This window comes from Panulirus ornatus, chromosome 1 (assembly GCF_036320965.1).
Source record: "Panulirus ornatus isolate Po-2019 chromosome 1, ASM3632096v1, whole genome shotgun sequence".
In the NCBI taxonomy this organism is placed as follows: domain Eukaryota; kingdom Metazoa; phylum Arthropoda; class Malacostraca; order Decapoda; family Palinuridae; genus Panulirus; species Panulirus ornatus.
The window spans coordinates 68382161-68398550 of NC_092224.1; the positions used below are offsets into that span (position 1 = coordinate 68382161).

At 39.8% G+C, this 16390-nt stretch overlaps 1 protein-coding gene across 1 annotated transcript in view; it reads right to left on the reverse strand.

Annotated features, from left to right (window-relative positions):
- Positions 1–445: 445 nt before the first annotated feature.
- mib2 (mind bomb 2) overlaps positions 446–16390 on the reverse strand; it is a 330213-nt gene continuing 314268 nt past the window's right edge. The window contains exons 14-16 of the mRNA XM_071663617.1: positions 11458–11686; positions 6380–6536; positions 446–1405 (exon numbers count right to left, since the gene is read on the reverse strand). Coding sequence (XP_071519718.1) covers positions 1176–1405; positions 6380–6536; positions 11458–11686 — 616 coding nt within the window. The 3' untranslated portion in view covers positions 446–1175. The remainder of the gene's footprint in view (positions 1406–6379; positions 6537–11457; positions 11687–16390) is intronic.

Genomic DNA, 16390 nt, shown 5'->3' on the forward strand with positions numbered 1-16390 from the left:
CATGTTCACACTTCAAACAAAATTAGTTTCCCTCGGAATAGCTTTTACACCTAAAGAAATACAAGCAGATATGCAGACCAATACAGATTTAGGTCAAAATGTACTTTCCTAATTTAGATCTGGAACAGTTACAGCAACATGTACTGAGCATGAAATATTTTAGCTGATATAACAATTCTTTTTACAAAAGTCTAGCATATATAAACTTTGCAACTGAATTCGAACACATGCCTGTTAAAATGTTTTTTTATGTTACACCTACAAATCATCTAAAAGAATTAATAGTTACTTTCTATGTCTAAACCATACAAAAATATATTGGATGGAAACACCTGAAGAAACTGGGCTTCTAACTCATCCAAATATCCTGATGTCTTTACAACAGTTTTAATAACAGGAAATCCCCAACTTCATACATGAGAAGGTACACCCAACTGTAACAATGCCATTTTTACATCTTTATTGTTTAATTGTTGAGAACATGATTTCATGAAAATAATTTCCTCAAAGCTTTCAGAGAAAAACTAAAACAATTGAATACACAAAAAGAACACAAAAGTCTTCATTGCAGGAGTTGCACATCCATCTCTTGGCCTGAAGTATATGTACATGATGGATAGCTGCACACTACAGTCTTACAGTGATGACAACAAACAATAAGTAATACTAATCTTTATGTCTTTCCTCTGTGATCTGCATAACACATGAATATAAATATTATACTGTCCCAACACAAGCGTCACATGATGCCTATGACCACATTAACATACAAGTCATTAGCATAAATTTGCTTTCTTTGCAATTTAATACTTCAATGGTCATTGCTGTCACAAAGTGCTTATAAATATTATATACATCTTGTTCACAGAAAATGTTCTAGCACCATTTTTTTCATTCATACTCACTATCAACTGCACTGCACGAGCTCCTACTCATAAAACTACAAAAAATATTTGGATTTAAAAAGTAGTGAGTATGACCACGTCTGACTATTAAGAGATACTGACTGGTCCAAAATGACAACTACACAAAACATATTTATAGTGACCCCCATCGCTTGACAGAAAGATCACTATTGTCCAAAAGTGAAACATTTGAGTTTTACCTCTATGATATTGTTTCACTGATAAATACTGAATATGTATATTTCCACTGTGCCTCATATTGATCTGAAATCAGTATAAATTAATCTTTTTAGAGATTGGCTTACGACACATGTGACATGTCTTAAGTGTATCAGCACATATAACACAAGCTCCATGTCCACACAAAAATGCCACATTGCGTCGACGTTCCATACATATGCTACAACAATGAGCCTCCTCAATTTCTGCAATTTTGGTCTCCAAATATCGCAGTCTCTCAGCTGAAGGTTGCCTTGACTTACTTGACACTGTTCTCCCATCTGAAATTTATGGATATATATATATAAGCAGTATGAATTCAAAAAGAAAATGTATCTAGTACAATATAGTCATGTACTCATTTAATTACAACACATCCACCCTCCTCCGCACAACCCCATCTATAGCCCATGCCTTACAACCATGTAACATTGTTGGAACTTCTGTTCCTTCAAACATACCCACTTCTCCTCGCTGATATAACGTTCTCTCCCTCCACATGATGAAGGGTGTGGAAGGAGAGAATGGAGTCTCAGAGAGCAGAAGTGGGTATGTTTGAAGGAATAGTAGTTCCAACAATGTCATATGGTTGCGAGGCATGGGGTGCAGAGGAGGGTGGATTTGTTGGAAGTGAAATGTTTGGGGACAGTACATGGTGTGAGGTGGTTTAGATATGTGGAGGGAGCGAGTGGGTAAAGGTTGACAAAGAGGATATGCATATCAGAGGTGAGGAGAAGCGGGAGATAAGATTGGGGGTTGAAGGATGGAGTAAATGGGATTTTGAGCAATCGGGTTCTAGACATGCAGGAGGGTGGGGAATAGAGTGGGTTGGAGCAGTGTGGTGTGCTGAGCAATGGACTGAAACAGGGCATGAGAAGCGTCTGGGGTAAACCATAGAAGGGTCTGTGGGGCCTGGATGGGGATAGGGAACTGTGGTTTCATTGCATTACATATGACAGCTAGACTGAGTGTGAACAAATGTGGCCTTTTTGTCTGTTTTTCCCTGGCACTACCTCGCTGAAGGGTGGAGTAGCGATGCTATTTCCTGTGTGGTGGGGTAGTGACTGGAATGGATGAAGGCAAGCAAGTATGAATATGTACAAGTGTATATGCCTAGGTTGAGGGAGCGGGGGGCTGGAAATCCTCCCCTCTCGTTTTTTTTTTAAATTTTCCAAAAGAAGGAACAGATGGGGCCCGGTGAGGATATTCCAAAAAAGGCCCAGTCCTCTGTTCTTAGCGCTACCTCGCTAACGCGGGAAATGGCGAATAGTTTAAAAGAAAAAAAAAGTATATGCCTAGGTATATGTATGAACATGCTGATATATATATATATATATATATATATATATATATATATATATATATCAGCATGTTCATACTATTCCCCATTTCCCGGGTCAGTGAGGTAGCATTAACAACAAAGGACTGGGCCTTTGAGGGAATATCCTCACCTGGCCCCCTTCTCTGTTCCTTCTTTTGGAAAATTAAAAAAAAAAGAGAGGAGGATTTCCAGCCACCTGCTTCCTCTCCTTTTAGTCACCTTCTACGACACGCAGGGAATACGTGGGAAGTATTCTTTCTCCCCTATCCCCAGGGATATATATATATTTATTTATATATTTTATTTTGCTTTGTCGCTGTCTCCCGCGTTAGCAAGGTAGCGCAAGGAAACAGACGAAAGAATGGCCCAACCCACCCACATACACATGTATATACATACACGTCCACACACGCAAATATACATACCTATACATCTCAATGTATACATATATATACACACACAGACATATACATATATACACATGTACATAATTCATATTGTCTGCCTTTATTTATTCCCATTGCCACCTCGCCACACATGGAATAACAACCCCCTCCCCCCTCATGTGTGCGAGATAGCACTAGGAAAAGACAACAAAGGCCCCATTCATTCACATTCAGTCTCTAGCTGTCATGTAATAATGCACCGAAACCACAGCTCCCTTTCCACATCCATGGTTTACCCCAGACGCTTCACATGCCCTGGTTCAATCCACTGAAAGCACGTCGACCCCAGTATACCACATCGTTCCAATTCACTCTATTCCTTGAACGGCTTTCACTGTACAGGACTTTAAACACTGAAGATGATGTGTGGCATGGGGCAGGTTGATTAATAATGAAATGGCCTAGTGTGACTGAGAGGCCTGATTAGGGTGTGCTGAAATGATTCAGGCATAGGGAAAGTATGAGTGAAGACCAACTGACAAAGAGGATCTAAGTGGAGGAAGGAAGAGGAGATGAAAGGATAAAGCAAAGAAAACTTTAGGATATCAAGTACCTGAACATCAAGAAGGGTAAGAGGCAGGCATTTGATAGAATTATTTAGTGATATATGGGGTGATATTCTGTCAATGGGCTGGATCAAAACATATGATACAGTGAGGTAAACTATGGAAAAGTCTGTGAGGCTCATCTGTGGGTGGTAATCAGTGGTTTTATTACATTACACTTGAAAGATGGAGATTGGTTGTGTGCAAATAGCATATTGCTCGTTTCTGATACTGCCACACTGAAGCAGGTATAAAAAAGTTAGATTATATGAGATTACATGATTTATGTGCTGTTTAAGAATCTACATTTATCCACAGTCCTACTGGAATAGAAGCCTTACCTTGTGTGTTACCTGATATATATACATATATATACGTATTGGGAATTTTCCTGTATATACACTAAAAACTTGTCTCCATGACTCCCTATCACCATGAGAATTCAAATTCCCAGTATATCTCTTTATAGTTGAAATTCCTTATTATAAGTACTTTAGCAACTCTAACAAGTGAGTGTTTTACTTCTTCAGTACCATCCAAATTGTTCCTTCACTGTCTTTTTCCATACTTGATCATGGTTTCCTGTGTTAGATGCAGCACTAAGAACAGGTGAACAAAGGCCATATCTGCCCACATCCATTCTCTAGCAGTCATGTGTAATGCCAAAAAAACCATGCTCCACATGCCCTGGTTCAGACCACTGACAGCACATAAACCCTTGTATACCAAACTGTTCATGCCTTTCACCCTCTTGAATGCTCACTCTCTGATCACTCAAAATCTTTTTCATTCCTTTCTTCCATCTTCAGTTTGGTGCCCCATTCTCCTTGTTCCCTTCAATCCTTACACATATATCCTTTTTATCAGTCTTTCCTTGCTCATTTTCTCCATATGTTCAAACCAATTCAGCACATCGTCTTCAGCTCTGTTAACCACACTCTTTTTATTACCACAGCTCTCTCTTATCTTTTCTTCAATTACTCTATCAAACCACCTCATCATATATTGTCCTTAAACATTTGATTTCTAACACATTCACCCTCCTCCACACGCATCCTCGTCCAAAGCCCATGCCTCACACCCATGCAACATCGCTGGGACCAATAAACCTCTAATACCAATTTTTGCACTGCCAGATAACGATCCCTCTTTCCACATATTCTTCAGTGCTCGCAGAACCTTTGTTCTATAACTCATTTCCATCCTACAACTCACTTCCGCATCCATGGTTTCATTTCCTGCCATGTCCACTCCCAGGTATCTAAAACACTTCACTTCTTCCAATTTTTCTCCATTCAAACACCCCCAACTAACCTGTCCCTTTGAAACTCAGTCACCAATTTCTCCAGTTTCTTGCTCGAATCTGCCACTAGTGCTGTATCATCAGCAAAAAACAACTGACTTGCTTCATAAGCACTCTCATCCCCTACTGACTGAACACTCACCCCTCTCATGCATTTACCTCCCTCACCACCCCATGCCACAGACAAATCCCCTCTTGGAACCGTTCACTCTCCTCTTCCTATTCTTACACATGCCACTTTTAACTCAGTGCAAACTCAAGCAGGTAGAGTCCCATCCACAAACAGATTAGACAACCATGGTGACATTACATACCCTTGATGCAGGCCCACCTTGACTTGGAAGAACTCATCCTAGTCCATTCCTTCAAGCACACATGCTTTACGCTTCCAATAAAAACTCTTCTGCATCATGCATTTTCTTCAAGTCCTTTTTTTTCCCGTTGGAGGCTCCATCACAGACAAAAGTCCACAGGCCATGATTGAAATACAGAAAGGATTATGAAAGGGAAAAATAGAAGACAAGGGAAAGCCTTTATGTATTCTGGAGACAGTGAAAAATTTGTCTTTTACAATGTGCCAAGTCAAAGTTATTGGGAATAGGAGTATACCTTAAATTTGCAGAGGTTGTCGGAGTGGCCATTACTTTACTACCTGAGCCCTCCCTCTCAATGGCAGCAGAGTCATACAAGAAAGAATATATAAGAAGCACTCTGTTCCTCTATATTTTCATAATTTTTATATTCTGCTATCCCAGCACTTTTGCAACTAACTACTGCTACTACTATTACTAGATAATCTGGGTATATATCCCTCTCATTCTGTTAGTTTTCCTCAAACAATAATTTTAAGTAAATGCCTATCACACAAACTCTTGCACTTCTGAAGCCACATTGTTCCTGCTCAATCAGTTAGTACATGTCACCAACAAGAACAGATAACTGGAAGAGGAGTAGCTGCTGGAAGAAAATACCATAATACAACAGGCGAGGTAAGATGTGAGTGTCTGCATGTGTGTGTGTGGAGAGAGAAAGAGAGAGTTAAGAAATGTCACTCGCCAACATACAAGTCAAGTAGCGAGCACAATGCCACCACGACAAAATTTTGTTATAGGAATTCAAGTGCAGGTGGGTCACCATTATTCTGTACACATTACCAAGTGTACTCAACAGACTTTTACCTCCATAATTCAAGCTCCCGTGCTTTTATTTAAGGGCACTAACATACATTCTGCCAGTTCTCAAGCATCTTAACCTGGGCTATACATACAGCAGAGTCTTGCTAATTGATTAACAAACAAAAAAATAGAGTGCAAAGTGAAAACCAAAGAACAGCTATCATTAGCATGGAAGCCTACCTTTGTTCACTGTAGAATCTTTGGGATAATTTATGGATATATAGGAATAATGTAAAAGAAAGTATGCACTTGATACATCAAGCACAGTTAAGTAGACATTTAAAGATAGTAAATACATACACATATAAACAAAAATGTGGTAAAGCCATTCAGGTAGGACAAACAAATGATGAGTGTAACTTATTTGAAAGTGAAAAGTTGAAAGAAGAGAACTCATGGACAGGAAAGAACTGCTAGATATGGGTATTCTAAAACCAAACAGAAAATGCAACCTATCAATTTTACCTTTTGTAATTTTCGATATGACAACAGCATGACACTGGAAGCATTTTTTCACTCGACTAGAGCAGTCCTCACATGTGACACAATGTCCACAAGGTTGAAAAATGATAGATACAGGGCATTCCAGGCAGATGGAGCAATCTCCTATAATTTCTTCCACCTGTAAAGATATTATCATGTAAGAAAAAAAATTTGTTTAATGGCATTATTCTCTTTCTCTCTAAACTTATACAATAAAGGAAAAACTTTTCACACCAGCATTCAACCAACAGAAAAAATTCTGATATCTCCCAGTGCAAAGGCATACTGTAATAATCAGTATGAAAGTGAATTTATCTAGCAAATCTTAAACCTGTCTTTATGCTTCATGAAATCTCAAGCCACTTCAAAAGTTGACAACACTGCTGCTTGGTACAGATGATTATAGTCCTCCCATCCAGGCTTCACTTGCTTTCTGCCACTACAGTGAATGTCACTCATTATTGGGTCTGAATTTATTTTTGGATAATTTCAACATCTTGCAGCTACAGCAACCAAATCCAGCTGGATATCAGTTAAGGATATAACTGAGGGAATAGGGTATTCAGTATTAAAAATGGATATGGTCAATAGCTTGTATTTAGGGAAACAAAGATGGTTTGTGCAAGAGATGCATGTGGCATGTGAAAAGTGGGAGGTAAGCAGATTAAAAAGGGTAGTGAGTGGTGGAATGAAGAAGTATAGCATTTGGGCAGAAATTACAAGGAAGGAACGGAAATGATTGGGAGATGTAAGAGAGGAAGTTGCACGAAGTCATGAGGAAGGTGCAGGAGTTGAAAACGATGGCAAATGAGAATATGGTTGGTAAGTATCAGTAAACTTTACGGAGGATAAAAAGGTGTTTTGGAAGGAGGTTAATGTGCAAAAACCAAAGGGAACAAATAGGAATATTGGTGAAAGGGGCAAAAGAAGTGGTAACAGGCAGTGATGAAGTGAGTATTCTGAAGGATTGTTGAATGTGTTTGATGATCGGGTGCAAATTTACAGTGTCTGGCTCGGGATGGCATGCATGCAAAGCGTGAGGGTCATGGAGAGTGGTTTGGTGAAAAGAGAAGGTGGTGGTGAAAGCCTTACATATGATGAAATGTTGCAAAGTGGATGGTATCACAGTTGAATTTATAAAGGGGTTGATTGCATTCTTGACTATTTAGTAAGGATTTTCAATGAATGTATAGATCACAGTGAGGTGTCTAAGGATTGGTGGAATGCATGAAAAGTGCCACTGTATAAAGGCAATGGGAATAAAGGTGAGTGTTCAAATTATAGAGGTGTAAGTTTGTTAAGAGTACCTATAGGTTGTATGGGGGGGTAATGATTGAAAGGGTGAAGGTATGTACATAGCAACAGATTGGGGAGGAGCAGTAAGGTTTCAGAATTGGAAGAGGATGTGTGCATCAGGTATTTGCTTCAAATAATGAATATGAGAACTACTTAGAGTACATGGATCTGTATGTGGCATTTATGGATCTGGATAAAGCATATGATAAGGCTGACAGATATGCCTTGCGGAAAGTCTTACAAGTATATGGTGGAAGAAGTTTTTATCAAGGATGTTAGGCATGTGTACGAGTAGGAAGAGAGGAGAGTGAATGGTTATAAATGAAGGTTGGTCTGTGGCAGGAGTGTGATGTCACCATGGTTGCTTAATTTGTTTGTGGGTGGGATGGAGAGGAAGGAAAATGCGAGAGTCTTGGAGAATGGACAGAATATGCAGTGTAAGGAATGAGAGGGGCCTCGATACTTTTCCACAGTCATCTTCACAAAAATGTGATCTACACATCTGGCTCATTGCCACCATCACCACCTCCATCACCCAATCAATCAACACTCTTGCATACACTTTTCCTGTTATGCTTAACAGAGTTATCCCCTTGTAATTGCTACATACATCCTAAGCACCTTTTCCTTTGAATAAAAGAACAATAAAAACTTTCACCCAAGCACCAGGCATAACCTTCTCTTTCCATTCTAAATTACATATCAAATGCATCCACTCTATCACATTTTCTCTCCATACTTCTACATTTCAACTGTAATCCCATCCAGTCCAGGTGCCTTTTCAACCTTCAATCTCATTATGGCCCTTCTTACCTCCCCTCTTGCTATAGGCCACTACACTAGCATCCTTTTCATTCCATCCTCCAAACCCATGCATATAGCAACTTCTGGCTCATCTTCTCCAACATTCATCAGTCCTTGAAAATACTCTTTCCATCTTCCTTCTACTTCCTCCTTTTGATTCAACAACTCCCCATCTTTACTTCTCACAATACATTTTGACTCTTACATCCAACTCTTTCCTTTTTCACCTTCCAGTACAATTTCTTATCATCCATAAACTTTCCATTCAACTTTCTTCCAAAATCTTCACCTACTTTTTTTATACTTGCCTCTAACAGCTTCTTGACAAAACACATGTACATCTTATATTCTTCTCTCCTCCTTTGCTGAATTTCCACAGCATTTCTAATCTCATCCATCCACCATGCATTTCCCATTTAATTCTTATATCTCTTGACCTTGTATCCAACTTCTAATTCTACAATCTTTAACAGTCTTTCTCTTAAAATTTTAAACACTTCATTCACACATGACTGCATCCCGACATTTACCGCACTTCCATCTAAACCTTCAGTCACCCTTCTTTCATACTCCTTGCATTCTTTCTGATTCACCTTCTTGCTTGCCAACTCTTTTACCTCTTGATTCTTCTTTAAAAAAGACTTCCTTTTCTCCCTGGTCCTCAACTCCACAGGAACTGCAAAATGGTCATAACAAAGAATCCTCTCAAAACTCTAGCATAAAGCATAGCCTTTCTTAACCTTTCATCCACTACCATATAGTCAATCAAACCCTTGTCTTCTCTTCCACTGTTTCTCATCCACATACCTGAGGATCATCTTGTGCTGAAAAAGGTGTTTGCAAGGAATAAACTTCTCTAAGAACAAACATTCAAAAGATAACTTCCATTCTCATTCACTCCAGGCACTCCCCATTTACCAACCATCACACCAATTTTATCACTTCCCACATTTGCATTAATATTACCCATTACAACCATCTTTCTCTTCTCAAAACCATTTATACAGTTATTCAAAATTCCCCAGAAACGCCTCATTTCATCCTTACCTCATACAGTCTACATATTCACAAGCACATATACACATACCCATGCAAATTTCACAATTACAATCTTTCCTTTACCCCATGCTATTCTTGATGCATTCCATCCATGCTCTGTAACACCCTCCCATACTCTTAGTGACAGCACAATTGCACAACCTCCTTTCCCTCTTCCCTAATAATTTTCATTCATACCCATCCACATCACTCCTCCTTCAACGCCCTTTCACAACTTGCATTTACTATTTCCATTTTTACTCCATACACCCTGGCTATGGATATGGATTTCCCCAAATCCCCTGTACATCCAAATTATAACTTAAATTTCTCTACAATCTCCCTCCTTTTAGTCTTAACAGTCATCCCATTTATATACAGAGCCATTACCCTTAATTGCACATCCCTTTTATTCCCTAGCATGACTGGTGGTCTTCAGTGCCATGCCATTTCTTAGCATTTAGTGCCTCAATCTTGACAAACCACTGGCAAAGGGCAACTCCAACTCAGTGTTTCCTACTGGCATGTGGGGCTCTCAGACTGATCAAAAAAAAAAAAAAAAAAAAAAAAAAAAGCACATCTCAAGTGTTTGTTTTAAAAACTACTAATGCCCTGACAGAGTTAAGCAAGCCTCTTCCTTTTGTTCCAATCCTGAGGTTGTAATAATGAGGTCACCATAAGAAGGCTGGGCAAGACTTGGACACTCCAGATTCTTCCCAATTTTCAATACCTTACCACAGTCACAGCATCTAACCTCATAAGTTATGATAATGCCAGAGTATGAAGCATCATACCTGCAACAAGATTCTACGGGAGGATGCATTTGGACCAGTGTCAGTTGTTCAGTGCCAGCCCTGAGGAGGAGAAAGGCAGAGCCAAACAGACCCTGCAAAACCTAATAAAACTTTAGCATCAAGGATGCAGTTTCCATCTGGGCTGATTCCTTAGATTGTCCCTGTGGACATCCTTTAACATAGCTGAGGGGAGGTGCTCCTGTAACCAGAATAGAAATCAGACTCCGAGTCCTCAATGAAGCTAGGAAAAATGTGGAGGTGGAAAAAGTCCAGCTGACCTGCCTGGATACCATAAAGTCACTGATGATGAGACTGCTAAGGAGGTGTTCAGGTTCTCTGATTATTTGGAAGAGGAGGATGTTTTTAACCAGAGTGAAACTGAACGCTGCTTTGGCTGCCACTACACCCTCCTAAGGATAACTGACCAGAAGTTTACGCTGCTCCTAAGGATAACTGACCAGAAATTTATGCAGAAACACAAATCATCTTTTAATGGACCATCTTTCCCCAAGTTATTCCATTAAGACAAGTATTCTCAGCATACATTAAGGATTACAGGTGCAAAAACAATACAGAATGCTTTCAAGAAATTAGGAATAAAAAACTCAGCATTATAAATAAACAGAGCACTTCAGAGAAAAATTCAACATCTCGTCGTCTTAACTGTATCTAAGAAGCTACCAACTTACCAGGTTGCAAATCTTTTTCTCATAAATATAACAAAAAGATGAAAAATCCTGTTATTTTCTTTATCATTTGGTTCGCTAAAGAGTTATCTCTATCATATTAAGCAGACCTCTGATGGACATGTTTACAAGAGCTAGCTCTTTGGTCCAACACTGCAACTCGTTTAACAAGTTTATTACATACTACCACATTCAAAATTTCTAAATAAGCTCAAAAAATCCTTTTACTTCCCATTCATACAATTCATTACATGTATGAACCTGTAATACCTATCAATAGTTCAGTATGCTAAATTTTCATGCAGGACTTTGAGCATATGGCTTTAGAACAGACACTGGCTTTCTACAAAAGTTTTCTAAAGAGACAGAAAAAATCTAAATCTGCAAAAATCATTCCTCATAAAGTAAGATCTATCTAACAGAAAGAATTATCATTTCTTACTTTTTCAATGTTACAGTCATTCTGAGGCTCAGGTAATGACAAAATCTTGCTAGGTTCCCCTGACACCTTAGCAGGACTGACAGGTTGGGAGTGAGACTGTGGCTTGGGCTGTATGGATGAGCTGGACGGGGAGTCAGGGGAAGGGTTGTCTGATCCTCTTTGCCGAATACTCTCTGCTGCCAAATCTAATGCCTTGAGATCCATGTCCATATGGGCCCTACTGTCGCCACTGTGGTGATGTAATATTGCTTAAAATCATTATCTACTAATGTAATTAAAAGTATAATGAACAATGTCAAATTTGGATTACGTTAAAAGTTACTGAAAGTGTAATAAATCTAGAAATCTGTTTTTAAAAACAGGAATACCATGAAGTACTTTAACATTTTTACATCTTATTCAAGATATGTCACAAACTGTTGAGGAAGATAATCAGATTCAGTGACATGAAAACGTTTTGATTATAAAAAGTTCTATCTTCTATAATATCTGAGAATCAAGCTCAGTTCATTCACCAACCATCTTCAATTTCTTCTTACACCACTACCTCAGGCAAATTATCTCATATATTTGTGCAAATGACCTCACAATCACATCATAACACCCTGACAAGTAACACAAAAATGCAGCAGTACAGTACACAACTGAAACAATGGTTCACCCAAAATAGAATGTCTGAATTTCCACAGAAGTTTTCAGTCACTCTCTTAACCCCAGATGACATGCATCTGGTTCACATTCTCCAGTCACCTTGAGCAGACAATCACTCCCACTTTATAAAAGACACCAAAGTTTAATTTGGATAAGAAAGTAATCATTTAGGATAATCAACAAAAAATTTATCTACTCCACACTACATTCTGCCTCAACTGTCTGGTCCATCTCCCTCCCAAGAGGAAATATAACAAAGCTGCAAACCACACAAAACAGAACACTCAGAAAAATCAGTGGCTGCACAGCAACAACAAATTCTCAAAGACCCTCCCAACACAATCCCACTTCAGCAGGAATTGCACTCAATTCTCTGCAACAGCACGAGGAAACTCCCAACAAAAACAATCACAAACTAACCATCAACCACCAAGTAGAAACAAAAACTCTACTCCTCTACTCAAAGATACCACTCTACTCCTAGCAAACCTAACGATTAAAAAACACATGCACACTGAAATGACCTGACAAGCACTAAATAAACTTCCTTCCAACTCAAGTCTTCAACTCTAAACCTCTGCAACCACCTCTCAGAAAAACATGAGTCACATTCTACCACTTCTACAAAAACCATTTCAACTTATCCTAAGACCGTTCCAACTAACAATGCAACTACAATAGAGAAGACAGAGTGCATCTAAAACTCGGTTGCACTGCATTTTTTGCACATAGACAAAAACACATTATATTTGGACATGGTAGGCTTCCTGATGTTGCAGGACCCTCATAAGGATAAAAAGGGTCAGATGTGGGGCCTGGATGTGGAAAGGGAGCTGTGGTTTTGGTGCATTACACATGACAGTTTGAGACTGAGTGTGAACAAATGTGGCCTTTGTTGTCTTTTCCTAGCGCTACCTTGTGCGCACATGGGGGGATGGGGGTGCCATTTCATGTGTGGTGGGGTGGTGACAGGAATGGATGAAGGCAGCAAGTATGGATATATACATGTGTATGTATGCTATGTCTGTGCATGGATATGTATGTATACATTGAAATGTATAGGTATGTATATGTGTGTGTGTGGGCATTTATGTATATACAATGTGTATGTGGGTGGGTTGGGCCTTTCTTTCGTTTGTTTCCTCGCACTACCTTGCTAATGTGCAAGACAGCAACTAAGTATAATGATAATGATAATAATAATAATAATAACATAATTTGTTTATGGATGGGGTTGTTAGGGAGGTGAATGCAAGAGTTTTGGAAAGAGGGGCAAGTATGAAGTCTGTTGTGGATGAGAGAGCTTGGGAAGTGAGTCAGTTGTTGTTCGCTGATGATACAGCGCTGGTGGCTGATTCATGTGAGAAACTGCAGAAGCTGGTGACTGAGTTTGATAAAGTGGGTGAAAGAAGAAAGTTAAGAGTAAATGTGAATTAGAGCAAGGTTATTAGGTACAGTAGGGTTGAGGGTCAAGTCAATTGGGAGGTGAGTTTGAATGGAGAAAAACTGGAGGAAGTAAAGTGTTTTAGATATCTGGGAGTGGATCTGGCAGCAGATGGAACCATGGAAGCAGAAGTGAATCATAGGGTGGGGGAGGGGGCGAAAATCCTGGGAGCCTTGAAGAATGTGTGGAAGTCGAGAACATTATCTCGGAAAGCAAAAATGGGTATGTTTGAAGGAATAGTGGTTCCAAAAATGTTGTATGGTTGCGAGGCGTGGGCTATGGATAGAGTTGTGCGCAGGAGGGTGGATGTGCTGGAAATGAGATGTTTGAGGACAATGTATGGTGTGAGGTGGTTTGATCGAGTAAGTAATGTAAGGGTAAGAGAGATGTGTGGAAATAAAAAAAGCGTGGATGAGAGAGCAGAAGAGGGTGTTTTGAAATGGTTTGGGCACATGGAGAGAATGAGTGAGGAAAGATTGACCAAGAGGATATATGTGTCGGAGGTGGAGGGAACGAGGAGAAGTGGGAGACCAAATTGGAGGTGGAAAGATGGAGTGAAAAAGATTTTGTGTGATCGGGGCCTGAACATGCAGGAGGGTGAAAGGAGGGCAAGGAATAGAGTGAATTGGATCGATGTGGTATACCGGGGTTGACGTGCTGTCAGTGGATTGAATCAGGGCATGTGAAGCGTCTGGGGTAAACCATGGAAAGTTGTGTGGGGCCTGGATGTGGAAAGGGAGCTGTGGTTTCGGGCATTATTGCGTGACAACTGGAGACTGAGTGTGAACGAATGGGGCCTTTGTTGTCTTTTCCTAGTGCTACCTCACACACATGAGGGGGGAGGGGGATGGTATTCCATGTGTGGCGAGGTGGCGATGGGAATGAATAGGGGCAGACAGTGTGAATTGTGTGCATGGGTATATATGTATGTGTCTGTGTGTGTATATATATGTGTACATTGGGATGTATAGGTATATATATATTTGCGTGTGTGTGTGTACATTGTGTATGGGGGTGGGTTGGGCCATTTTCTTTCGTCTGTTTCCTTGCGCTACCTCGCAAACGCGGGAGACAGCAACAAAGCAAAATAAATAAAAAATAATATATATATATATATATATGTTCTATTATACTTTGTCGCTGTCTCCCGCATTAGCGAGGCGGCACAAAGAAACATACGAAAGAATGGCCCAACCCACCCACATACACATGTATATACATACACGTCCACACATGTACATATACCTGCCTATACATCTCAACATATACATACATATACACACACAGACATATACATATATACACATGTACATAATTCATACCATCTGCCCTTATTCATTCTCATCGCCACCCCGCCACACATGAAATGACAACCCCCTCCCCTCGCATGTGCATGAGGTAGCGCTAGGAAAAGACAACAAAGGCCACATTCGTTCACACTCAATCTCTACCTGTCATGTATAATGCACTCGAAACCACAGCTCCCTTTCCATATCCAGGCCCCACAAAACTTTCCATGGTTCACCCCAACACTTCACATGCCCTGGTTCAATCCATTGACAGCACGTCGACCCCGATATACCACATCGTTCCAATTCACTCTATTCCTTACACGACTTTCACCCTCCTGCATGTTCAGGCCCCGATCACTCAAAATCTTTTTCACTCTATCTTTCCACCTCCAATCAAGTCTCCCACTTCTCCTCGTTTCCTCCACCTCTGACACATATATCCTCTTTGTCAATCTTTCCTCACTCATTCTCTCCATGTGACCAAACCATTTCAAAACACCCTCTTTTGCTCTCTCAACCACACTCTTTTTATTACCACACATCTCTCTTACCCTTTCATTACTTACTCAATCAAACCACCTCACACCACATATTGTCCTCAAACATTTCATTTCCAGCACATCCACCCTTCTCCACACAACTCTATCTGTATGCGGTGTGGACCCTAGATGACAAAGTACAAAATGGGTGAGTGTTGAAAATGAAATGTTTGAGGACAATATGTGGTGTGAGGAGGGTAGATCAGGTAAAAGATCATATGGTAAGAAACAGGTGTGTTATTGAGAAGAATATGAATGATATACCTGAAATGGTTTGGACATAAGGATAGGAGAGTGAGGAAAGGGTGACTAAGAGTATACATACTGGAGGTGAAGGGAAGGAGTGGAAAAAACCAAGGATAGGATGGAGTGAAAGATGTTTTGAGTGACTGGGGCCTGAACATGCAGGAGGGTGTAAAGTGCTCATGGGAAAGAGTAAATTAGAGTGATGTGGTATTCAGGGGGCGACATGTCAATTGGTTGAAGCAGGGCATGTGGAGCCATCAGGGGAAAAACCACAGAATGGTTTGTAGGGCCTGTTTGTGGATGGGGGCTTTAGTTTACGTTCATCATTCAAGAGAATGAAACCAATTATTTGTTTGTTCCTGCCATTACCTCAATAACATAGGAAATTGCACAAGTATGAAAAAAATTAAATCAATGCAACTGAGTACAGAGGACCTAAGAACAGCATGGTTAATGCTTTTCTCTAGGTCATGGAAAAACCAAAGCACCAAATATCCACATTTACACCTAATGAATGGTTGCCTGCTAGTTTCTAAACAATATGGGTGTGAGCTGAGCTAAAACTGTCTTGTGCCAGGTTTAATGGTATACAAGGCTTTATTTATGATATAAGTCAGTTCCTACACCTCACAGCCATTGCTTCATCACTAGAAGGTAACCATACTTAAATAAAAAAAAAAATCTTGTAACATTTGTTCACCTAAGTTCTGGACAGAAAACCTGACCACTGTTATTCTTAGCTTACTGTCAGCCTCCTCAGA